Source organism: Perognathus longimembris, chromosome 1 (assembly GCF_023159225.1).
Source record: "Perognathus longimembris pacificus isolate PPM17 chromosome 1, ASM2315922v1, whole genome shotgun sequence".
Lineage (NCBI taxonomy): Eukaryota > Metazoa > Chordata > Mammalia > Rodentia > Heteromyidae > Perognathus > Perognathus longimembris.
The window spans coordinates 8329626-8354936 of NC_063161.1; the positions used below are offsets into that span (position 1 = coordinate 8329626).

The 25311-nt window shown below is 53.3% G+C and overlaps 1 protein-coding gene across 1 annotated transcript in view; it reads left to right on the forward strand.

Moving 5' to 3' along the window:
- Cacng2 (calcium voltage-gated channel auxiliary subunit gamma 2) overlaps window positions 1-24203 on the forward strand; it is a 96534-nt gene extending 72331 nt beyond the window's left edge. The window contains exons 2-4 of the mRNA XM_048349434.1: window positions 13170-13253; window positions 22139-22279; window positions 23615-24203. Coding sequence (XP_048205391.1) covers window positions 13170-13253; window positions 22139-22279; window positions 23615-24150 — 761 coding nt within the window. The 3' untranslated portion in view covers window positions 24151-24203. The remainder of the gene's footprint in view (window positions 1-13169; window positions 13254-22138; window positions 22280-23614) is intronic.
- Window positions 24204-25311: the final 1108 nt, after the last annotated feature.

Genomic DNA, 25311 nt, shown 5'->3' on the forward strand with positions numbered 1-25311 from the left:
TTTGCAGGCACAGGACAGACCAGCACCCTCCAATCGGACCGCCAGGATTGCCAAAAAGCAGTGCCCTTGAGCCAGACTCTTCAAAGGGCAGGCCTCCCGCGGGGAGGCCCCATCCCAACCCCCACAGCCCCTGGGCAGCCCTGCTGATTCCCCACACGCAGGACCCTTAAGTAGCTCCTAATTGAAGGGCTGGCTGAGCCCTCTGTGCATTGTGGATCTAATTAAGTTCCAACATCATATTAAATTGAATCCTTTTATTAAACATTTATCTGCGGATTCCAGAGTGTCACAACACCACATTGTTTTAAATGACAGAAATGCAAACAGCATTTTGCCTTCTCACCAGCACCCAAAGCAACCAAGTGAGACCAGGGGCAGAGGAAGGTCTTTCCAGAGGCCCTCCCCACCCCAGCAAAGAGAGCCGAAGCCTGCGTGAGCATACACACGCACACACACACATGCACGGCGAGGTCTGTGCCCTCTCTCCTACACATATGCAACGGCTGTGCAAACAGCTCCATGCTCCTAAGTAGCACTCCAGGTCAGTTACAACTTTCCAAGTCATTCTCATCCCTTGGGAGCCCCTTTCCTCTCAGGGACCACAGTGGACAGGTAGAAGGTGACCGGCCATCCTACCCACTCCTGTCTCTTACCCACTCCTCTGTCCCTCCCACACCCTTCAGGTGAAGGAGCCTCCAGAACAACGATTCTGACTTCCTCATCTTACCTGCCTCCCTAGCCCAGGGCCTGGCACAGAGGAAGCTGCTAAAGGGCACTTGATTGATTCATCTGTCACCAATGAAAGACCCCCATCCTGCCCAGTGCCGGGGGCTCTGGCCTGAAATCCTAGCTCCTCAGGAGGCTGAGAGCTAAGGATCAAGGTTCGATCACTCTGTGAAGACAAATCCTTCAGACTCTTATCTCTAACTAACCAGTAAAAAAAAAACACAAAAAAACAGAAGTGGAGGTGTGCCTCAAGTGGTAGAATGCCGGCCTTGAGAGAAAAAGCTAGCAAAAGTATAAGGCCCTGAGTTCAAGCCCCAGTACTGGCATGCTTACGTAGATGTACCTGCACACACGCACACACACACACACACACACACACACACACACACAATTAGTCTTACCCTCTGTGGTTTCTTGGGCTTACCTACAGAAGACCAACTCCTGGGGGTGGTCATGCCTGCCACTTAGATTCATAAGGGGCCCCCACATCTATTGTGGCCAAACAAATGGTGGCTGAGGCCGAATGTTCGTTCCTGGGTGCTGGCGGGGGGGGGGGGGGGGTACAGTCCTGAGGACATCAGAGCTCTGCAAGGAAAGCAGTCTTCTTCTTCCTCCTGGGTGGTCAGTCTGGATCTTATTAAACACCTGAAAATGCTGTAACTTATAGCTGTTCATTCTATTATTGAGGTTGAGCAAGGCCTGATATTCTTGCTTTAACCATAGTGATGAGAATACTGGCTCAGACAAACCCAGAGCTTGCTGCACACCTCACTCTGAGAACTCTACATGGGTATTCATGCACCAGAAACTGTGGAACGGGCAATGCTATCATCCCATTTTAAAGATGGTGAATGAGGCTCTGAGATGTTCAGCAACTTGTGCAAGGCTCTACACAGCCAAGTAGTCTGACAGCCTCTGTCCTGAGTCTAGCAGACAGGTACTGGTGGCTCACACCTGTAATTCTAGCTACTCAGGAAACTGAGATCTCAAGATCAAGGTTTGAAGCCAGCCTGGGCAAGAAAGTCCATGAGACTCTTACCTCTAGCAACCAAAGAGCTGAAATTGGAGCTGTGACATAAGTGGTAGAGTGCTAGCCTTGAGCAAAAAAAAAAAAAAAAAAAAAAACACTCAGGTCAATGCCCAGGCCCTGAAATCAAGCCTCAGGACCAGCACGCGCGCGCACGCACACACACACACACACACACACACACACACACACACACGCGCGCCTCTGATAGCCTCTGCAAACTTCCTGTCTCTCTGCTGCAGAATGGGTTCATCAGCAGAGCCCTCACCAGCGGGTTAATGTGGTCATTAAATCAGGTGAGATGTGGAATCCTGGCACAGAGAGGATTCCTAAGACACACCAGTCTCTCAACCCACTGAGAAAGAGAGAACAGAGAGTATGAAATGTAACCCCTGTCCTCGACACAATTCTATTAGGAAAATGACATATGAACTTTGAAATAACGAGACAAGACAGCGACACAAGAGCTGTCACAAGGTTGCCTGTGGTTAATTGCTGCTGAGTGATCTTGGAGGTAAAAGCAGAGAAGAAAGCGGAGAGAGGTGGATGTAGGCTGTGGGGGTGAAGGAAGGCGTCTTAGAATCCTGGCTCTGGACACATGGAAGGAACTCGGGATCCCAGCTACTCTCCAGGCCCTGCCGTGGCGGGCAGCTCTGCCTTGGGAGGCAGTCTCAGAATCCAGAACCCTTCCCCATGTATGGACCCAAAGTCTCCCCCCCGCCCCTGGGCAGGGCTCAGGTGAGCAAGGCAAGTCAAAGTGGGAGGTGTTCACTGTTCCTCTCTGAGTTTGTATCCCAGAGCCAGGAGCTGGTAGCTCACACCTGGAATTCTAGGAAGCTGAGATGATCAGAGGATCATGGTTCAAAGCCAGCCCAGGCAGGAAAAGTCTCTCTCTGTGTGATTCTTATCTCCAATTAACCGCCAAAAAGCCAGGAGTGGAGCTGTGACTCAAGTGGTAACTCAGCTCCCACACCCAGAGTTCAAGTCCCAGCGCGCGCGCGCGCGCACACACACACACACACACACACACGAGTTTGTATCTCAGCTAGACAGTTTGTAGCCCTTCCTGCATACTGCCACCCCAGCCGCCTTGATCTGCCTTCCAAAGGAAATGGATCTTGTTTTAGATGGAGGAGAGGGGAGACCTTTGTTCAGCTGGGAAGAAAAGCTACAGAAGGGGCTGGGATGTAGCTCAGTGGCAAAGCGCTTGCCTAGCAAGTGCAACATCCTGGGTTCGATCCCCAGTACCAAACAAAAAAAAATACAGTTAAAATAAAAATAAAATAAAAGCTACAGAAGCGTTGGCAGGAAAAGGAATGGGAAGCCTTGAACCCGGCTACCTGTAGCTAGAGGAGGCCTGGCTCTACCCTGCTGGCCATGGAAATCTTGAAGCTTTGTGAGCAGGGTAGTGCCCTTGGTCTGGAAAAGGTGGAGGGGGGTGGGGGGGGGATCTGAGATGCATGAATTGTTTTTGACCTTGTGGGTCAGCCATGTCTGTAGTGTTTGACTTTGGCCTGGCTCTCTACCCCCAAAGCTGAACGAACCAGGCAAGGAACATGAACGACAAGGGAAGGGTCTGGGGGGGCCATTTGTGATCGGAAACTGGGAGGTGGGCTGCACAAGGCAGGGCCACAGACGACTCCTGCCTCTACAGAAGACCCCGGGCTCTGACTCCATTCCCCTCTCAGGCACCCTGGTGTTAACAAACTGCTTCCATCTGTCTGGTCCCGTTAAACTCTGACTGGAATCCTTCCTTGGCTCCTCACCGGTCCAAAACTTAAACTTAGAATGATTCCGAATGATCCCAGTACTGCCGCACTCTCTCCTGTGTGCATGTGCTCACACACGCGCGTACAGACACACACACACACACACACACACTCACCTTCCAAGCCAACTATCTGGCTCCAGCCTTCAAACAGACCAAGGCTCTTGGCCCGGCTGCCCGCCTTCTCTCTGGCTGCCCCTTGCTCTTCTCCCTAGCACCCCCCTGCTCCCCTGCCCTGCCCTGCCCTGCCTACCTTTCATCTTCCAGCTTCTACGCTACTCCCCCTCGCAGCTCCTCTGAGATAGTGCTTCTCCCAGGAAGCCTTCCTCACCCCCATGACCACTCCATCTGAGCCACAGGCACCTGCCCCTCGCAGCCAGGGCTCTGAATGGCAATGCAGCAGAACCATCATTCGAACCCAACGCCTGGCGTCAGAGCCGAGGCCGTCCACTTAGAGAGCGACAAATCATCCATTGATTCCTTAACCTTTCTGGGCTTCTGTGTCTATCTATGCCTGAAGGGAAGAAGACACTAGAACCTGCCCTGCTGGGTTCTCAGGATTCAAGTCCAGAGCCTGGCCCCAAGCCCAGCCCATGGCAGCCTCCACAGGGCCAGCCCATACCACGGTGGCTTTGTGGTTTCCACTGTGGTTCTGTCCAGTCATTCATCTGACCTCACTGGCCCCTCGTCCTAAGAGACAGAGAATCCTTCTCTATCACTGCACTTAGCTCAACTCTACTAAGGCTGGAGGACTCCATAAAAGTCAAGGACTAGGTGACACACCAGACTGAAAGATGAATACCTGGCTACAAAGAATACCTGGCTACAAAACATCAGGAGGAGGACGGCGACACCGGCTATCCCTTGACACCCAGTCTTTATACTTTTAGCTTATTTTTCAAATAGGGTCCCACACACATTGCCTAGGCTGCCCTTGAACCTCAGTCTTGTTATGTTCACCTCCCAAGTAGCCGGGATTATAGACATGCACCATTACATCCAACCATGCATCCATTGTTTTTAACTTTATAAAAATAATATCATAGCTGGGTGCTAGTGGCTCACACTTGTAATCCTAGTTACTCCAGAAACTGAACGTGAGGATCTCAGTTCAAAGCCAGCCAGGGCAGGAAAGTCTGTGAGACTCTTATCTCTAATTAACACCAAAAAGCTAGCAGTGGAGCTGTGGCTCAAGTGGTAGTGTATCAGCCTTGAGTGAGAGAGCTAAAGGGCAGCACCTAGGTCCTGAGTTCAAACCCCAGTGCGGGAGGGAGGGAGGGAGGGAGGGAGGGAGGACACTTTTGTGTACTCTTCTGCAGGATGGTTTTTTGTTCAGCGTTGCATTCGTGGAATTCATCTGTGCTGACATGTGTCGCTAGCTTCCATTCATGTTCACTGCTGCCAGCAGCCTGTCCTACTCATCTACTACAAGGTGCTACCCCTCTCTGGCAATAGCCAAGGCAGCTTGTTCTCAGTTCCTTGCTGTTACAAGCTGTGCTGATAGAAACATCCTCCTATGCGTCTCTTTGTGCATTTATGCGAGCGTGTCTCCAAGTCACATTGCTGAGAGAAATTGCTGAGTTGTGGCACGTACCTAAGTCCTGGTATTGTCAAATAGACTTTTAAAAGAGAAGTACAAAAGAGCCTCATGCCCCAGGGATTCTAATATTTGACACAACACTCATCTGTTTAGGAGAATGGAAATGTGTCCCATGCCCTCTGCCTACATGTGCGTGCACGCACACACACACACACGTGACACAGACACATTTATTTGTTTCTATATTCAATACACTTTGGTCATGTAGGTATTACCATTAATTAAAAGGTACATCATTAATATAATAGTGATCATTCAGGAGCAAAGCCCACATGCTGTAGCAAATGAACTTGGTCAATAATAAGACACATCCCAGTTTCAAAAACATTAAAATGTCCACGTGAGCATCTTCGAATCAAGGGAAATGTGGTATATTCAGAGAACTCTCCAGAAGAAATTCTGCCTGTGGGGAGTTTACAGAGTTAGTGCCATTTGTTCCCACACCCCAGCACCAGGACAAGGCAGGATGAAAGCAGAGGCCCCTCCTCAGGGACGCTCACCCCAAATGGGGGTCTCCAGGGGCCCTGCAGCCTGGCTGTGGCCTGGGAACCTGGGAGCCTGGGGGGGAAATGCAGGTGCTCCAGCCCCTCCCCGCCCCCCCAGCAGACCCAAGGCGAGCCAGGATGAACGCCAGGCAGTTCCTGCGCCCACTAAAATCTGGGAAGCCCCGCCCGAGAGCATGGGAGAGTCCTTCTCGCCCAGGGCAATGCAGAGAGGCTTCCAGGAAGAGGTGACACAGAAGGAAGAGCTACATGCGTTGGGTGCCTCTTCTGGGTCAGAACCCCTGGGGGGGTCTTTCGCTTCTATGATCTCATTGCACCTTTTGGGGTTGACTCCCCCCCCCCCGGGCTCCCCCCAGCCCTGAGGAAGCCAGGATTAAGATCCCTTTTTACACACCGAAAACTGAGACCCAGAGAGGTCACGCAACTTGCTCGAAAATCACCTAGCTGATCACGAACAGAGCCAGACTGAGAAGCCAGCTCCAGCCCTTTCCTGCGTCCTGTCCCGTAGAAAGAAGCCTCTGCAGGGATGAAATCCCCCACCAGATACACCCAGACAATGCAGGAGCAAGTGGTGGGCGGCCCAGATGCCAAGGGCTACAGAGAGGGGAGAAGCCAGGACGGGAGGAGCAAGCAAACTCGGGGAAGACAGGCAGGCTTTGCCCAGGAACTGCCCAGGATCCGGCCTTACAGGAGGCACTCGAACCACCCACCAAACGGGTGAACGAGTCCATGAATGAATGAAGAGCGGATGAATGAATGAATGAATGAGTAAGCAAGCCATCCAATGAGCACCTTCATTCACTGCCACATGGACTGTCCTACTATACTACACCACACACCATCCTGGGGGAGGCAGGCCGTGTGGGGAGCTGGAGTACCCGCCAGGGCCCGGCGCCGGGCTTCCCCCTCCACCGAGACCTCCCGCATCACTGCCGGGAAAGAAAACAAGGTTGAAAACACGGAGAAATCAGCAACCTCCAAACCCTTCATTTACCTCACTTAAAAAATTACTTGCACTGCCTCCTCCCGGGCCTGTGCCACTCAGCGCGCCGGGCCTGCTCCTGGCTCTGGGGCAGCTGCTTTCTGCTTCTCATGAATATGGGAAAATAAACCAGCGTGCGCAGCTCCTAATGACCAGGTTTACCGGGAGCTTATTGTATCGAGAGAAACAAGACAGCGGTTGGTGTTTGTGAGATATGAACGTGCTTTTGACAAAGCTGATGGAAACGTCTCTTTAAGCCACTTAATACCTGCAAGCCCAAATTCCCAGTCTTACCCAGGACCGGGGAGGCAGCCCGAGGCACGGCCCTGGGTCTTGCCGCCTCTGCGGGTTGGAAGTCTCAGCTTCTGCCCTTCTGGGTTGCGGGGGGGGGGGGGGGGGGGGGGGGGGGGGGGGGGAGGGGTTGGTGGAGGCTCGCGATGGTTGAGCTCCTTGGTTGGGGAGCCCAAGGCAGTGGTCCACCCTCAATCCCCCTCCTCCAAGCAGGCCACTGTGGGGAACCGGACAGGGAGTGCACTCCCCTTCAGCTTGGGCCCCGTGGAATCTGGGTCCTGCCCTCCCCAACTGTTGTCTGCCCTTACCCCCCCCTCCCTCAGCCGGGCCCTCCAAAGGGAAGGGATGCTTATTTGCAAGTCTCCTGCCACCCCCCCTCCCACCCCCCATCTGTCCTGTCTTCCTGCCAGCTTCACACAGAATTGTCCTCACCCCGCGGGGTGCTGGCAAAGGGTGAACTGGCTCTCCGGAGTGCAAAGAGTTAAAGTGGCTGACCTTGATGCTGACCTTGATTTGTAGGCCAATTCCCCTGGTGTCAACACTGCACCAGCACCGCTGATTTCAAGCTACCAGTGTGAGTTGGGAGGCACAAGCTGGCTCCCCCACACTGCAGCCTGCACCCTGCACATCCATGCCCCGCCCGGAGGGCCCGCTGTGTTACCTCCCATAAATGCACCTGCATGAACACACACACACACACACACACACACACACACACACAGCATGGCATATAGAGCAGAGCTCTAGGCTAGCATCGGGAAAACATCACACCACTCCTCACAGGCTGTAGTAATGTCTGCCCACACAAATGTGCTACAGAAGTTGAGTTTCACCATCAGTGAGTGAGCCCTCTGAGTGCCCTCCTTACCTTCGTGAGCCCTGACACCCTCATTACTCAGTCTGAATCCAGGGCCCAGCCTGGAGGGCTCCCAGGGCCCATTGTGCGCCTCAATTTTCACCTGGGTTTCTCTGCCAGCCAACCTTCATAGCCTCCTCGCCCCCTCCCCAAGCTAGCCCAGTCCCCCAAGTCCCCCATCCAAGCTCTGGGCCCCCGGAAGTGTATGTGCCAATAGCAGGAGAATCTCCCCCCAAGCCTCAGCTTCCTCTGTCCTTGTTTGTACAGCACCCGGCCTCCCAGGGGCACCCCCATCCTTGCAGTCTCTCACTTGGGGTGCATGGTGCCCACACCCAGCCTCCCTGCTCCCCGCTGTAGCTCCAACCTGTTCCAAGGCCATCCCTAAAACTCAGCCCCTCCAACTTCCTGCCTCTGAACTTCACCGGGGCTCAGCCCAGTTCCTTCCGGCACCTTCATTCCCCTTGTCCGCCTTCCCACCCACCGACACACACTTCGAAGCTCAGCCCTGGCCTGCTGCCTCCTTCTCCCATGTCAACCTGGCCATCCTTAGAGATTCCGAACCAGCAGCCAGTCCTCTGCTGCCCAGCCTTGACCCCTTCACTCCCAGCACCTTGAACCCAGCCCCCTTGCACCTGAGCTCTGCCTCCATTAACTGCTAAATCTAGAGAAGAGGGTGGAGCCAGAAGGGGCCGTTGCTTTAGACAGAAAGAGGGAGGAGCTGAGCTGACACCTGCTCCTCCACCCACCCCCCACCCCCACCCCCGCCAGGAGCTGGGCCGAGCACCATTCTCGGACCTTGCAGTTCTGCAAGCTTTGAGTCCCAACCCCGGGCAAGTCTGGCCTCAGAGCAATGGATGAAGGCAGAGCCTTTATCAACTCCAGCGGGCAATGCCAGGCCCAGCTCACTGCTGCAGGAAGGGGCTCTAAGAAGGCTCCTTTGGAGGCTTCTGCCCCCGACTCACTCTCCCCATGCTGCACATACAGGGCACGCACACACACACACACACACACACACACACACACACACACATACACACAGACGTGCGCGCGCCATCTTGTGCTAAGTAAGCATGCCCTCTGGGGCTGTGGGCTGGCTTTCACAGTGGGTCCTCCAAACCAAATTAGGAAATGGTGCACCCTGAGACCCAGCAGTTCCTCCTCCTCCTCCTCCTCCAGAAAAGCTGGGGCCCCGCATCCGGTGCAGCTCCCTGCGTCCCATGGCCGCCACCAGACAGGGCCATCATTTAGCCGGTGACAGCCTCATCCGCAAAAGATCACACCGATAATTTCTCCAAAACCAACCGATGATTTGGGCCCTATTAGAATAATTTGATGAGTAGTCGGCGCGTCCATCTTTCCACTGGGTAGGCAGTCTCCGAATGTACATACTCGATGTACAAAGAAAAATAATAGGGGACATTCTCGCCTCGTCTTGTTTGCTAATTCCTGTGACCTTTCCGGTTGCCGGATTCTTTGAGTACCGTCCTGAGACAGCCATGTTTCCGGTCTTACCCTCGACCTTGGCATTACCAATTACCAACTATACCCGCTCCACAGTCTGTCTTTCAACCCCCACCCCCACCCCCGGCCATCATGGCTCCCCCTTGTAGCTCACTCCCCGGGGCCTCTGACTTGACAGCCCCACCCCAAGGCTTCCAAAGCATGTTAACACCCACCCCCCACCCCCCCACCCCCACCCCACCCCCCCCCCCCCCGGCAGCTCACCAGCCCCAGGACTCTTTCTGGTGCACTCCGAATGGGGCTGGAGAAAACCACAGACTCTCGAAGGGACCTTCGAGCCACCCGCACACGTACACCATGTCGCTTTCCCTTCGGTGCCTGGGCCTTTGCCCCTCCGACCCTCACGAGGGAAATGTCCCTTCCCTTCCTCAAGTCGCCAACCCACCGCCCCCCCACTCCCCTCAATCCTACTTTCAGGAACATAGAGACCACCAGGAGGGTAGCATGCCAGGCCAGCCACCGGCGCCACGCCCACCACGGTGTCGTCACCTGACCGCCCAGTGAACCCCTTGCCCTGTGTCCTGGACCTCAATCCTCTCACCTCCTTCCTCCTTCTGCAGTCAGCCCTCTGCCCTCTAATGGAATGTTCCCGTGAGCGCCACGCAGCGCTTAACATCTACACACACCACACACACACACACACACACACACACACACACACACACAGCAGCCAGCTCCAGCCAGCACGCCCCCTGGAGCACCAAGCCAAAGGGTAGAGGAAGGAGAGAAGAGGGAAACTAATCAAGTAGGCGATAGAGCCTAGGCGGCAAGACCAGCAAGTGCAAGAGTCCTGCGGTCTGTGAGAAGGCCAACCTGCAGAGAAGGAAACGGGTGGGAGGTGAGGCAGAGGTAGACGGTGCTAGCGCTGAGAATGATGCGCAGTACCAAGGAACTCGTGTGTGTGTGTGTGTGTGTGTGTGTGTGTGTGTGTGTGTATGTGAAGGTGGAGGTGTATATCCAGATTTGCATTTTTGAAGGCTGCTTGTGACTACTCGGCAGGAGGGGTCATGAATGCAGAAGTAAGGGGTCAGGGTGCCGTCCAGGGGCTGGGGTGCTGTCTGTGGAGAGGTAATGGCAGGTACTGAGGCGCCCCCACAGGCAGTGGGGACGAGGAGAGGCTCGGATGGTGACAGGGGTCCTCATGACCAGACTTTCTCTGATGCAAGGAGCCATGCAGAGGAGAGGCGCTCACTGCTCTCTCTTGAGGGGCCTCAGCCCTGCTGAGTTCTGTGTAAAAACCCACCCACAGGTGTGGGACTGGCAGTGGGACCAGGAGTGAGACAGGGGTGTGTGGAGAGCCAGGGCTGTAGGGAACAGAGACCCGGGAAGAGAACGACCCTTGAGCCCTTGGTTCTGGGTCCAACTCTGTCCCCAATTTGCAAGGTGCCTTGGGCAGGTTAATACTGCATTCTCCGAGGGTCACTTCCGATGTCACCAATGTCATAGTTGCCGGCCACCCAATTGGTGCTGGTGAAATATTTGTCCCATTGAATTGTCAGTACTTTTCAGCTGCATTGGTGTGAAATTTTAACAAGTCTTCTTCATAGCGCCATAAGGCTTGTCCCCACAGAGAAGGGCGAACGGGTGTGTGGTTGGATTAAGGTACTGGGGACAAACCAGGCCTCCTCTTGACACCCCACCATGCAGGAAGACAGAGGGGAGACAGGGAGGCAGGCAGGGTGAGCAAGAAGAGGGCAAAGCCAAAAGCACAAAACCTGCCTGATGGTTCCTATTTTGACCCTACCAAGCTTCCATAGGGCCCCCCCCAAAAAAAAAAATCCCAGTGGCCTGTGGGGAGTTTTCTTTCTTAGAGAAATCAAGCAAGTCAGTAATTTGGGGACAGAGAAGTTCCAGGTGTGAACAAGAGCCGGAAAGCTGTGAAATGCACAGCCCATAATAATACTAGAAAGCTCTAAATGCTCATATTCGTACAGAGCATGTAAGCTACCTTAAACTGTTTGGTTTTTTGTTGCCAGTACTGGGGCTTGAACTCAGGGCCTGGGCTCTTTCTCTGAGCTTCTTTCGCTCAAGGCCAGCACTCTACCACTTGAGCCACAGCACCACATCTGGCTTCTTCTGCTTATATATGGTACTGAGGAATCGAACCCAGGGCTTCATGCATGCTAGGCAAGCACTGTACCACTAAGCCACCTTCCCAGCCCCCCCCCTTAAACTGTTTGTAAGTAGCAGGTTGAACAGCCCTCATGCAGAATACTTAAGCCTCAGGTTTTTTCAGACTTTGGGATTTTGCATCTATCTATGAGATAGTTTGGGGATGGGGCCCGGGTCTAAATAAGATATCTATCTCTGTGTCATTCATACCTTAAACATCCAGTCAGAAGGTAATTTCCTACAATATTTTCAGCATGCCGACGTTCTGACTGAAACCCTTCGCCTGAGGTCAGGTGTGGAGTTTTCCCCTTCAACAACCCACACTAGCACTCAAAACATTTTTTTTTTTTTTTGGCCAGTCCTGGGCCTTGGACTCAGGGCCTGAGCACTGTCCCTGGCTTCTTCCCGCTCAGGGCTAGCACTCTGCCACTTGAGCCACAGCGCCGCTTCTGGCCGTTTTCTGTATATGTGGTGCTGGGGAATCAAACCTAGGGCCTCGTGTATCCGAGGCAGGCACTCTTGCCACTAGGCTATATCCCCAGCCCCACTCAAAACATTTTTGAGCCAGGCACCAGGTAGCTCATGCCTGTAATCCTAGCTGCTCAGGAGAAGGATCTCAGTGTGAAGCTAACCTGGGCAGACAAATCCAAGAGACTTTTCTCTTCAACTAAGCACCAAAAAGACAGAAGTAGAGCTGTGGCTCAAGTGGTAGAGCACCAACATTGAGAAGAAAAGGCTAAAGGAGGCCCTGAGCTCAAGGCGCAATACTAGTATAAGTAAGAAGAAAGTTTGGGATTTGGGACTTTTGAGTTAGGGATGTGGTAACACCTTAAAATTGTACAGTGCATAATAAAAACCTATCTGCCAAGGTATGGAGTCTCAGGATGGTATAAGACAATTAATTACTAACAGATACTGAGGACTGTCTTCAATACACCACTAGTCACGAAAAGCCCCGAACTTCAGTGACTGAACACCGTCAAGTTCGTTTGTCTCTCCCATCAGTCCCCAAGGACTAAGTGCACCAGCCTCTGTTCAGATGGGGAAACGGAGTCAACTCCAGAAAGCCAAGCTTGACCAGACAGTCTGACCACAGAAACCTACTCTGATGCTGGGCCCTCCACCCCAGCCCAGGCTCAATTATTTTACCAGTAAGAGAAAGTTAACAGGCCTTAGCCTGCCCCACCCCCCGCTCACCTATTAAAGCTGGCACTGGCGACTATAAATGGACTCCACTCAACACTTAGTGTGAAGGTGGCCTTTGTAGCTCGCTCGTTCGCTCAGTGAGCATCGGTGGGGGCAGGCCGGAGCCTTGCGCTTACAGTATGTGCTCAGCAAACACAGAGGGAACGTTTAAGGCCTTAGCTGGATCCCTGATGTTCTCTTGGCTAGCCACAAGCCCTTCCTCTGTTCATCTGCCTTGCTGAGCCTCAGTTTCTTCCCTCCACCTTCCCCCCCCCCACCCAACACCTGCTGCCAGCATCCACCATCCCCCAAGCTCAAGCCTCACCCAGCCCAGAATCAAACCCCAGCGAGTCCTCAGAAGCAGAGCTGCGGGGACAGAGGCCGGGGTTTGAAGTCTGAGATCCTCTCTGCAGGGCTGCAAGCCAGTGTGTTTTGATCCACCCCACAGAAGTTCCAACAGACAAAGCAAGACGTTTCTCCCAGGGCCAGGGAGGCGCCGGCGCGTGCGGCAGAAGAGTGGAAGGTCGGGAGGGGCAGGTGGACCCCCGGCCCCCTGGCAAAGTACCCACGGCTCATGCACTCCTCCCTTGTCTTGCAGGAAACTTCAAAGGTCTGTGCAAGCAAATCGATCACTTCCCAGAGGATGCGGACTACGAAGCCGACACAGCAGAATATTTCCTCCGTGAGTCACACAGCTTTTTCATCTTCCTCCCCCCCCCTACCCCCCCAGGGGAAGAGGGGGGGTCCTGTGCTTTGATCCTTCAGAGAGCCAAAGAACAAGCCTATGTCAGCCACAGCCAAGGGCTGGAAAAGGCTGCGCCAAGCTCCTTTCCTCCTTCGTAGGGCTAACCTACGTGTGCGCCCGTGCACGCGTGGGTTCTGTTCCCTCTGCCTGTGATACCCATCCCTTCCCCACTTTGTCTAGCAAACTCCCACTCATCCTTCAGGTCCCTACTGAAACGTCTCCTCCTCCAGGAAGCCCTCGCTCAGCCTCCTGCGTGGGTTTCTAGAGCATAGCACTTTATCATGCCGTGGTCCCCCTCAGCTTGAGATCATCGTCCCCTACATCTGTGGGGCAAAGATCTCTCTTCTTGTTTCCCATTAAATTCCCAGCACAATGCCTGGCTCAGAAGAATAATTCAATGAAGAAACCTACCCATGCCAGGTTAGAACTTTCACTGAAGAGAGAGAGAGAGAGAATGTTTTTTTCTTCCCTCACAAGTCAAATCAAAGTTAAACTCTAATGTAACCCGCAGTGATCTTAAATCCACCTGAGACATATCATCGAGAGAAAGTATTTTGAGGCCCCAAGGAAATTTCTCAAGCATCAGTAAAAACTAACAAGACTGCTTGTTGCCCGAGAAAGGATTTCCCGGAGAAGGGCTGAGAGTCCTTGAGGCCTGGGACAGAAAAGCTGAAAGCTCTCAGGCCCCGGCTCTCGCAGACCAGGAGCTGAGTCTTAGGAGCCTCCCCCTCCCCCATCCCAGTTCCTCCTCCCCCTCCCCCATCACCCAGCTATGAAAAATGTAGGAGGCATTTTATTATATAGATCGCCTCTGTCTCTTTCAGTCATTCCTCCTCACATCAAAGCCAGCTCCCAGGTCAGCCTGGGATCTGATTTCACTAAGAAGCCCACACACAGAACACCAGGCCAGCCAGGACGCTGGGATGGACAGGAGAGGAAAGAAACACGATGCATTTTATAGATTTTTCTTAAGGGGTGTGGGGGGGTGGGGCGGTGGTATCGTAGTATACTGATCGCTTCCATTTTGGAATTCCCTCAAGACACAGCATTTCAATGGAATGCTCAAAGGGCTGTCCAGTGGTTGTTACCTGTTACCACAGCTGGAGCCTGGCGGCACCGTAAACGTCCCCCTGAGTACCTGATACATGCAAGGCCCTTGCTCAGTGCTGGGGGAGGCCAAGATGGGCCAGTGAGATAACTCTGTCCCCAAGATGGGCACACCTAGAAGGGAATGCCCTTGGAGAAAAGCTAGGCTTGGGGGACATGGCATGGCAAAGTCTGGGATGCAGAGGAGGAAAAGGGGGAGCTGAGATGACCCCCCACACACACATCAGGAGCCCCTCCTCTGTGGCCCAGAGATGACTAGGCTGAGCCCAGTGGTGATCTGACATGCTTTGTGGCAGGAAGGAGCCTTGGGGCAGGACATTTATCTTGTTCATGACAGCACCCGGAACGCAGTAGGTGTTTCATAGATGCTTCTTTGGTGCCCATCCCTGCCACGCTATGCCCCTTGTTAAAGAGAATGGAGTTTGGGGTCTTAGCATCCCTGCCCAAAAGACATGGATTCATATTGGCAGAAAGGAGGCTCACACGTTGATCGAACTGGAAGTATTTCTTGAGTATTTCTAACAAGGCTCAGCAAACACTTTTCCAGAAAGGATGAGAGAGTCAATCGTTCAGGCATTTCAAGCCCCATGGTCTCAATACAGCCCCACCAAGCAGCCACAGACACGACTGATGCCCAGGTACCCGGGCAAAGGCTGTTCCCAGAGGCAGGGAGCAGTCTGTCTGGGGCAGTGCCTGCTGCCCGGCGCCCAGTCCAAAGCAACACAGCAACACTGGCTTCTCCAAAGCCAAAGGCATGGATTCCTGTCATTCTCCATGGAGCTCTGGCCTGGTGGAAAGCTGGAAGACAGGGTTGTGGGCCCAGGGAGGTGGGTGGGGCTTCCCCCTGGGAGCGGCTGGCCCCTCTGAGGTGGCATCTGGGACAGAAGGCAGCCTTACCCAAGGGTGCAGTGTCTTCAGCCCCAGGGCACTGGGTCACAGAGAGCTGCACAAAGCAACTAGACGGAGCTGAGCCACACCTGGGATGCACATCCCACAGTCCTCGGACTCCTCGCGAGCTCACGGACAGTGTCCATGCGAGGTACACACATGTATATATGTGTGTATATGTATATATGGTTAAGCTGTGGCAAGTATAGGAGGAAAGTCAAGCATGAAAGGACCAAGAAATTCCAGAGTAGGAATGGGATCCAGAAAGTCCTCACTGAGAGGTCTGAGCAAAAATCCAACGTAATAAGTAGCCACGTGGCTATATGGGGAAAGAATGTCAAATGCAAAGGTCCTGGTGTAGGTCCATCCCTGGAATATTTGAGGCACAGGCTGAGGCCACTAAAAATGGAGTGAGCAAACCATAGTAAAGAGAGGCCTCGGCAGCCCTGTGGGTGATAGCCAGGTCTTGGGGGGTTGCTGAGATTGAGGGCCACCGACTCACCTTCGGACTGGACCTGCTGGGTGCTGTGTTTATAAGAGACTGAACCAGGACAAGGGCAGAAGCAAGCAGAGACGTCAGGAGCCTGCTATGGACATGATCTAGACAAGACATGGTGGCATCTTGAACCAGGGCAGTAGCAGTGAAGGGTGAAGAAATACTCCCAAAGGACAGAGTGTTCTGGAAGGCTCCTGGGAGGAGGTGGGGTCTGGGTGGCTCCAAGCTTGTGCTTGAGGGGGGCAGCAGGTTGATACCAGGTTCAGGGTGGGCCACACTGGGTGAGCAGTGCCTACAGGAGGAGCTGGCAAGTGTCAGCCACTCCATGCAGGCCTGGATGGTGGGAGCAGAGGTCCTGGCAGAGGAAGGTGATATTTTAAAGCCCTGAGACTTGATGGCCTCTGAGGGAGCAATGTGGGGAGAAAGGACACGAAGATGCTAAGCCCCAGGACACCCCAGATCAAAGGTCAGGAAGCTGAAGAGGTCCAGGAAAGAGGCTGAGCAGGCCAGGGATAACTCCTGTCTCTTGTTTCACCAGCAGGAGGTGGAGAAAAAGAGACAGGGCAGAGGATGACAGAGGGCAAGTCTGGACAGGAGACCAGTGTTCATATGCTAGGGTGGCAAAGAAAATGGGGCTTGATTCTTGAACCTCAGACATCATCCTGTGTTTCCTAAGGTCCTCGCAGAAGGAAAATGCCTCTCCATTTCTGAATGGATGGATGGATGGATGGATGGATGAGTGAGTTGATGGGTAGGTGAGTAGGATGGATGGATGGATGGATGGATGGGTGAGTGGGTGGATGGGTTAGGTGGGTAGGATGGATGGATGGGTGGGTGGATGGATGGGTAGATGGATGGATGAACTGATGAATGAATGAGTGGATGGATGGGTAGATGAGTAGGATGGATGGATGGATGGATGGATGGGTGGGTGGATGGATGGATGGATGGATGGGTGAGTGGGTAATGGGTAGGTGAGTAGGATGGATGGATGGGTAGGTGGATGAATCGATGGATAAATGAAGGCTCTTTCTCCCCAGCCCCAGGAGTGTCTGAGAAGTCCATAGCCTGAGTTTGAGCCCAGGGGCCCCATACATCCCTGTCACCACTTTAGCCCTGCAACACATAGGCCTGATGAAGGTGTGGTGCTGTGGGCCCCATCGCTCCCCTACTGGGAGCTCCCCCAGTAGTAAATGGTGGTCACTGTCTCACTTGGTGCAGTAGGCCCACTGGCTGTGCCTTGCTGGTGACTTCTGTCCTCTTCTTTGGCCACCAAAGATTGAGGATAAAGGTGAAGAGTAGAGGTGGTGGTCAGGGACACACACACACACACACACACACACACACACACGAATGTTGGTGCAGTTGTCTCTGTGTGGCCTGGTCAGTGCTGCGTTCTGTGTCATTGGGTGCCTGTAAATCCTGCTGCTGAGTGTCTGTCTGGATGTGCATTTAGACACGGGCCTGTGCGGTATGGGTCCCTTTGTGGTGTGATTCTTATGTCCAGGAGATGAGAGCTGATATTTCTTAGACGTCCCCGTGTGATTTAGCCTGAGGGCAGAGAATTCAGAACAAATTTGGTTCCTTCCCACAGCCATATATTAAACACATACTGTGTATGAGGCCTGGAAATCCATTCTACGGGGGACACACACGGTGCAGGACTACAGTGGAAGGCGGGGTCTCCCCACCGCATGGGAACAACTTGGTACCAGAGGTTTGGGAGAGAGCCAGAGCTGGCTACTGTCTCCACCACACTTCTTCCTGTGGGGAAAGGGAGGGGGCTGGTGCCTCGGACCACACGCACACATGCGCGTAGGCACACACGAGTGCGCGCACACAGAAGAGACAGCGCCAGGTTCAGCAGCTCTGTCACCCACTCCTCCAACGCTGGGAATGACCAGAGAGAGAAGGAAGGGCGGGGGGAGGCGGGGAACAGCTCATGCCACACCCCCACGCATGCCCAGGAAGGGGGATCCTGATGACAGGGTGCAGGCCTTTCCCAGGGACAAGAGCAAGCGGAAAAGAACCAGGCTCTCCCCAGGCAGGTGCGGCCAGCCACCAGACAGGTGCAGAGGAACACCTGACCACCTGCGGGAGATGACAGCGCAGTGGGGGGAGAGCGTAGCGGAGGGCGATGTTGGGAGACAATGTCCTGATCGTGGCCAGCTGCAGGCAGGAGAGGACACTAGAGCAGGATGCATGCAGGGAGGATGCAAACGCAGCTCCCCCAGCCCCTAGCCTCCCAGCGCCGAGGCCTCCTCAGTAATGGTCCCCAGTCCCCTCAGGTGAGAGACTGAGTTGGAATAAGGCAGTTCTCCTCTGCTCCGCCTGCAGCCCAAGAGGCACTCAGGCCCCATTTTGCCATTGTCATTGCTTAGCACTGCCTCCTGTATCGGGGTGCCGAGTGCAAAGGACAAAGCCCAGCCAGATGCTCATGGCCAAAGAAGCACTTGGCTGAGATGAAGGAGGCGAGGTGGGGGGCTGTACATGCCTCCAGGAAGGGCTTTGTAGGCGAAGGAACAACAAGCACAGTGTCTAAGGCTGCCGGGCCATGAACAGCCAGAGAAAAGTGTGAGAAGACAGAGCAGCCGGAGGACTTCCCGACAGCCTGAAAGCACAGCGAACCAATAGCCAGTTCAGGGTCTAGAATGGAACCACAGCAACCTGCTCTCTCCTCCTTCTCCTATTCTTCCTCTTCCTCCCCAACTCCCCCCCCCCTTCTTCTTTTCTCTGTCTCTGTCCCTCTCTGTCTGTCTGTCTCTCTCACACATACACACACACACACACACACACACACACACACACACACACACACACACACCCCTTGTTCTTCATCCGTTCTCACAGGCCTCGGCTACACCACCCAGCACCCTACAGCATGAATGTTGGATAGATACATTAAGTCCGCCTTATTTGCACATTTGTCATGTGTGGTTTTTGAGTGTGTGTGTGAGTGAGTGTGTGTGTGTGTGTGTGTACATGTGCATTCCAGTACTGGGGCTTGAACTCAAGGTCTGCGGGCTGTCCCTTAGCTTGTTACACTCCAGGTTGGTGATCTACCATGTGAACCACAAGTCCACTTCTGGATTTGTGGCGGTTAGTTGGAGATAAGAGTCTCATGACTCTTCTCTACCTAAGCTGGCTTTGAACCATCGTCCTCAGATCTCAGCCTCCTGAGTAGCTAGGATTACAGATGTGAGCCACTGGCACCCAGCTAACCATGGTTTTGACCAGCAAATGGGAGACGCTCTTGGTTATCATTTGTTGTGTTTAAATCGTTGTGTGATCTGCTGAGCATTTCCCTGCCCTTGATTGTGTGAAAATCTGCCTCCCAACGAGCAAGGTGAACGTTACAGTCATCCTCTCGAGCCAAAAAGGGCAGGTAATGTGCTTAATTGAAGCACTCAAGTGAAAATTACAGACTTGTTGACAGGCGGCTTGTTGTTAAGAGAAGTTGGGTGGCCTTGTGGGGGACAGAAATGAATGAAGCATTTGCAGTATTGAGACAAAGGGCATGAAATAAGATCCAGTCTTTGGCGAGCAGAATTAAAGCAGACAACTGCCATTTCTGTGACAGTCACGTAGCCTGCTCCGCGCGCTTTCACGTTGCAGATGCTCAGATCTACTACATACACAGTACACGTACATTTGAGTCACTTCAGTGCACTGAGCTCTACCCTGAGCATGGGCCCGTTTCCCCCAAAGACAGTCTACTGGGAACCATACCCCTGCAGATACCACCAGTGTGCTATCATCTCTCAACCCCCGGTCCTCCCCCAAGGACTTATCACCCCCATGTGCCTGTGAACATGAGGAATAGATAGCTTCGAGTGCACGCATCTGCGTGGTCACGGGGGTGCGGATGGCCGTGCGTAGGCTGGAGAGTGAGTTGTGGGCAGACACTTTTCACTGTCGGCGAGGTGACATTCAGGAAGAGAACACCCCACCAGGATCCAGGAAAGGAACAGCCCCATCCATCCCTGTGGTGCTAAAGCCGAAGGGTAAGCCAGCTGCTCGGCTCTCAGCCTCTGCCTCTACAGCCCAAGTGCGCAGATCTGCCCTTCAAGCCCCCAACCCCAAACACCAGACTCCTCTCCCCTAGAGCATCAGCGAGCAGCTAGATCTTCTGCAGAGGAGGGGCAAGCAAGGGTCCCTCTTAGAAAAGCCTAGATAGTCACCAGGCAGAAATGGCTTATATTTTAACTCTAGCTACTCAAGAGGCAGTGATCAGAAGGTCAAGGCTAGTAGTCTGCAGTAAAGTCCACACAAAAGTCCATTTCCAGTTAACCAGCAAAAAGTCAGGCTGGAGACATGACTCAAGTGGTAGAGCTCCAGCCCTGTGCAATCAAGCCAAGTGAGAACACCAATCCTAGAGTTCACATCCCAGAACCAAGCCCCAGAATAAGGACAAAAAAAAAAAAATCTAGACACAACCCTCGTGGCCACACAGCTACCCAAAGGAAGAGGAAGTGGGGGAAGCTACGCTTGTTACATTCACCCCAAAACACATCCCCAAGCAACCAATCCCTGGCATTGGCCAAAAGGTCCCTGTGGCCCATAAGACTTCCTTAGACACCACTGAGACCTTTGGGGCAGGACCACCCAAGTGGGAGGTCCAGGACAAGGAACCAGCCTGGGTCCTGACGTCACTCCTGCCTATTGGAAGTTGATAGGAAAAAGACTTTCCTTTGCAAGCATGTCATAGAGGCCTACACATACTGGCCTTCATTGAGATGATACACTCCTCCCACCCCTGCACACACACACACACACCCGTGAACACGCCCAACCCAACTACCAGCCTGCCCTTTCCTCTATCAATTCTGTTTTCCTTAAAATATTCTGTCCTTCTGTCCTGCTTGTCCATCCTTCCTCCTCCCTTATCCCAAGTATTTATTATTTATTAATTTATTATTTATTATTATTTATTATATTATTATAATTGCTATTTCTTGCTTCAGTGCCTTTTCTGCGTTGTTAGGTTTATCTGGGCCAGTCGGGGCTTGAACTCAGAGTCTAGGCGTTGTCCCCGAACGCTTTTTGTTCAAGGCAAGCACTCTACCACTTGTGCCACAGCTCCACTTCTGGCTTTTTCTGAGTAGTTTATTGGTGATAAGAGTCTTAAAGGGGCTGGAAATACGGCCTAGACGCAAGAGTGTTTGCCTCATATACATGAAGCCCTGGGTTCAATTCCCCAGCACCACATATACAGAAAATGGCCAGAAGTGGTGCTGTGGCTCAAGTGGCAGAGCGCTAGCCTTGAGCAAAAAGATGCCAGGGACAGTGCTCAGGCCCTGAGTCCAAACCCCAGGACTGGCCAAAAAAAAAAAAAAAAAAGAGTATTAAGAACTTTCCTGCTGGGGCTGGGGATATGGCCTAGTGGCAAGAGAGCTTGCCTCGTATACATGAGGCCCTGGGTTCGATTCCCCAGCACCACATATACAGAAAATGGCCAGAAGTGGTGCTGTGGCTCAAGTGGCAGAGTGCTAGCCTTGAGCAAAAAGAAGCCAGGGACAGTGCTCAGGCCCTGAGTCCAAGGCCCAGGACTGGCCAAAAAAAAAAAAAAAAAAAAAGAACTTTCCTGCTCTGGCTAGCTTTGAATCATGATCCTCAGATCTCAGCCACCTGAGTAGCTATGATTACAATGTGAGCCACTGGTACCTAGCTCCCGGTAGCTTTTTTTAAATAAATGAATTATTTCACTCAGCTCACTTAATCCTTATAGCAAACTTTGGAGGCAAATACTACTGTCATCCCTGTTTTACAGATAAGGAAACACAAAGACATAACTTTCCCAGATGTATATGCTAATAAATACCACTGCCAGCTTCCAATTCAAGCCAGGAGTTCCACCTAGCTGCCTTCTCAATGTGCCAGTGTTTTCCAGGGCACACAGGAAAGAAAATTTAGCTAGCAGCTTAGCATGAGGAAGACTTCATGGAAGAGACTTTGAACTGTGTTTGAAGTTTGAAACAGAAGTCTGCTGAGAGGAGAACAGACAAGACATTTCCATTAAGTACGTCAAAAGTCCTCAGCATAAAAACAATGTCACGGGCCATTTGCTGTAGTCAAGAAAGGACATGGCGACTGGGACCCGTGAGGCTGGAAGGGAACAGAGGCCAGATGTGCCTCTGTGTGCCTGACAAAGTGCTGGAGGCCAGTCCTGAAAGGGAGTTGGCTCTCCCTCCCTCCCTCCCTCTCTCCTGTTGCTAAGCAACCCAGATCTAAGCTCTGTCCTGGCAGTCCTTGGTCCATTCCCTTCTTCTCACTCCCCCCACCCCCACCCCCATCTCCCTTCTCTCCCTCCCTGATCCTCTGTGTCCCGCAGGGGCCGTGAGAGCCTCGAGCATCTTTCCGATCCTCAGCGTGATTCTGCTCTTCATGGGTGGGCTCTGCATTGCAGCCAGCGAGTTCTATAAGACTCGGCACAACATCATCCTGAGTGCCGGCATCTTCTTCGTGTCCGCAGGTGAGGACGCCAGGCGGGCAAGGCCAGCAGGGGGTTGAGGGGAGCACAGAAGCACCAGGCTGGGGGACCTGGGGTGAGGGACATTGCTGGTCCTGGCAGAGCTGGGGGGGGGGGGGGTCCTCCATGCAAAGCCCTCACTGAGTCCCCTGGGAACATCACCACCACCCCCTCCCTGCTGCCCATGGGACTGTCTCCCCCACCACTGGGAAAAGGGCTGGAATGCAGGCCCTCTCTCTCAATACCAAGCCTGCTCCTACATGCCCTCCCCATACAAATCCACGGAGAAGACGGGGGGGGGGGGGCGGGGGGGACAACCACGGGGCCCCATCATTCCTTTTTCTTTTTGTCGGTCTTGGGGCTTGAGCTCAGAGCCTGAGCCCTGACCTTTCTTGCTCAAGGCTCGTTAGTGCTCTACCAGTTTGAGCCACAGCTCGACTTCCGGCTTCCTGGTAGTTAACTGGAGAGAAGAGTCTCACAGGCGTTCCTGCCTTGGCTGGCTCTGCAACACAGTCCTCAGATCTCAGCCTCCTGAGGAGCTAGGATTACAGGTGTGAGCTACTGGCACGCGACTCCTATCATTTCTTGAGCCCTACAGGAGTAAGGCTACTGCTTACAGATGGGAAGACTCAGGCTAAGGCTAAGGTTTTGAACCCAGGCCGTCTGGCCCCAGGAGCCATGCCTAACCCCAGGCATACCCACTTGCAAATCTGTGCTGCCTTCAGCAAGTTGCTTAACCTCTCGTTGCTTCTGTTTCCTGGTCTGCCCGTTGCTTGTAAAGCACACAATAAGCAATTTCTATTCTTATGATCATTGCTGCTCAATTTATTGTGTGTAAAACGTCTGCCTCCTCCTCTCAGCCTTTCCCATCCTAGCTCTCCCCGAGTGACTTAAAATATGAAGATGAGCTGGCCGTGACAGTCATCCTTGCCACTAAGGAGGCTGAGATCTGGGGATGTTGATTCAAAGCCAGTTCAAGCAGGAAAGTCAGTGAGACTCTAATCTCCAATTAACACCCCCTTCCCCCCACACCCCCCCCTCCGCCACACACACATACAAATCCAGAAGTGGAGCTGTGGCTCAAGTGGTAGAGCGCCAGCCTTGAGTCAAAAAGGCTCAGGGACAGCACCTAGGCCCTGAGTTCAAGCCCTAGTACTGGCAACAAAAAAATGAAATTAAAATAAAAGCGGGAGGTGTCCCTTCAGGAACGGATCCTCCCACCATGAACACACACACAGGCCATGGTCCCCGCCCTTGGGTTCCCCCCACCCCACCCCCCCAGAACTAACACCCTTGTCTCTGCCGCCACCCCCCCCCTTCTCCCCACCCCATGCCCAGGTCTGAGTAACATCATTGGCATCATAGTGTACATATCTGCCAATGCCGGGGACCCCTCCAAGAGCGACTCCAAAAAGAACAGCTACTCGTACGGCTGGTCCTTCTACTTCGGGGCCCTGTCCTTCATCATCGCCGAGATGGTCGGGGTGCTGGCGGTGCACATGTTCATCGACCGCCACAAACAGCTGCGGGCCACGGCCCGCGCCACGGACTACCTCCAGGCCTCGGCCATCACCCGCATCCCCAGCTACCGCTACCGCTACCAGCGCCGCAGCCGCTCCAGCTCGCGCTCCACGGAGCCCTCGCACTCCAGGGACGCCTCGCCCGTGGGCATCAAGGGCTTCAACACCCTGCCGTCCACCGAGATCTCCATGTACACGCTCAGCAGGGACCCGCTGAAGGCCGCCACCACGCCCACCGCCACCTACAACTCGGACAGGGACAACAGCTTCCTCCAAGTGCACAACTGCATCCCCAAGGAGAGCAAGGACTCGCTGCACTCCAACACAGCCAACCGCAGGACCACGCCCGTCTGAGCCCGCCCGCCTGGGGAGGGACACGGTGTAGGGGTGAGGGGGGGGGGGAGGGAGGAGGGGAAACGGATGGACAGGGAGGCAACAGGGCCCCAGGTCGGGGAGAGGGGGCCCCCCCCACTCACGGGAGACCTCCCCAACGCAAAAAAAAAAAAAAAACACAAAACAAAACAAAAAACCACAATAAAGAACAAAAAACCAACAACACCAACGAAAAGAAACGAAACAAAAAAAAACACACAAAAAAAGAGAAAAACATAACAAGTAAATTTAAAAAAAAAAAAAATAGAAGAGGAACCAAGCAAGCCACACAAACGAGGAAACAACTAACAAACTTTAAGACGAAGCGAGAAGGATTTAAAAAAAAATTTAAAATAGAAAATAAATCTCAAAGAAAATGCATGATTTCCCATGTACCATTATTTTAACATTTAATTAAAAAAAACCAATTTAAATGGGAAAAAAAGGGAACCAAGATAACAGTAAAGCAAAAAAGTAATACTAATAATAATATAAAATAAACCATAAAATAGTGAGGATGGAAAGGGAGAGGGATGTCCTTATTATTTACTAGGGTTTTTATGTTACTTTTTTTTTTTATTTCAACACGGGGAAAGTTTCAAAATTAAAATTAAAAAAAACAAGTCTTCTGTTCCCTTTTAGCCCCAGAAGGCCCCGCCTCCCTGGGGGAGTAGGGGGTGGAGACTCAGGGCCAGGGGGCGTGGTCACTGGCAGGCCCCCCCCCCCGGGACTCCCTGGAAGCCCATTGGCTCCAGAGCCTGCTCCGCCCAGCACCCATGGGGCAATTGGCCTCCAGATGACCCGAGCCCTGGGACCCCTGTCCGTTAGGTGCCTAGAGGTGAGGTGGGCTTGGGGCTGCTCAGCCCCAGGTTCCCAGTCCTTAATGGTCCTTAGCCCACTGTGATGACTTCCTATGCCTTGAGGAAAGGGAAAGGGGAAGGGAGACTGCTGGGGGGAGGGCAACTTCCTCCTGGAATCCTCAGAGGGAGCCTTCTGGGGTCACTGTCCCCACACTCCTGATCTTGGGGCTCAGGGGTGCCCAGCCCCCCCCCCGGGGGGGGATATAAAGCAGCTCTCCCTCCTCACCCCTCACCTCAAGGCACCAATGACCTTGGGGCGATGATGGGCCCCCAGTCTCATAGG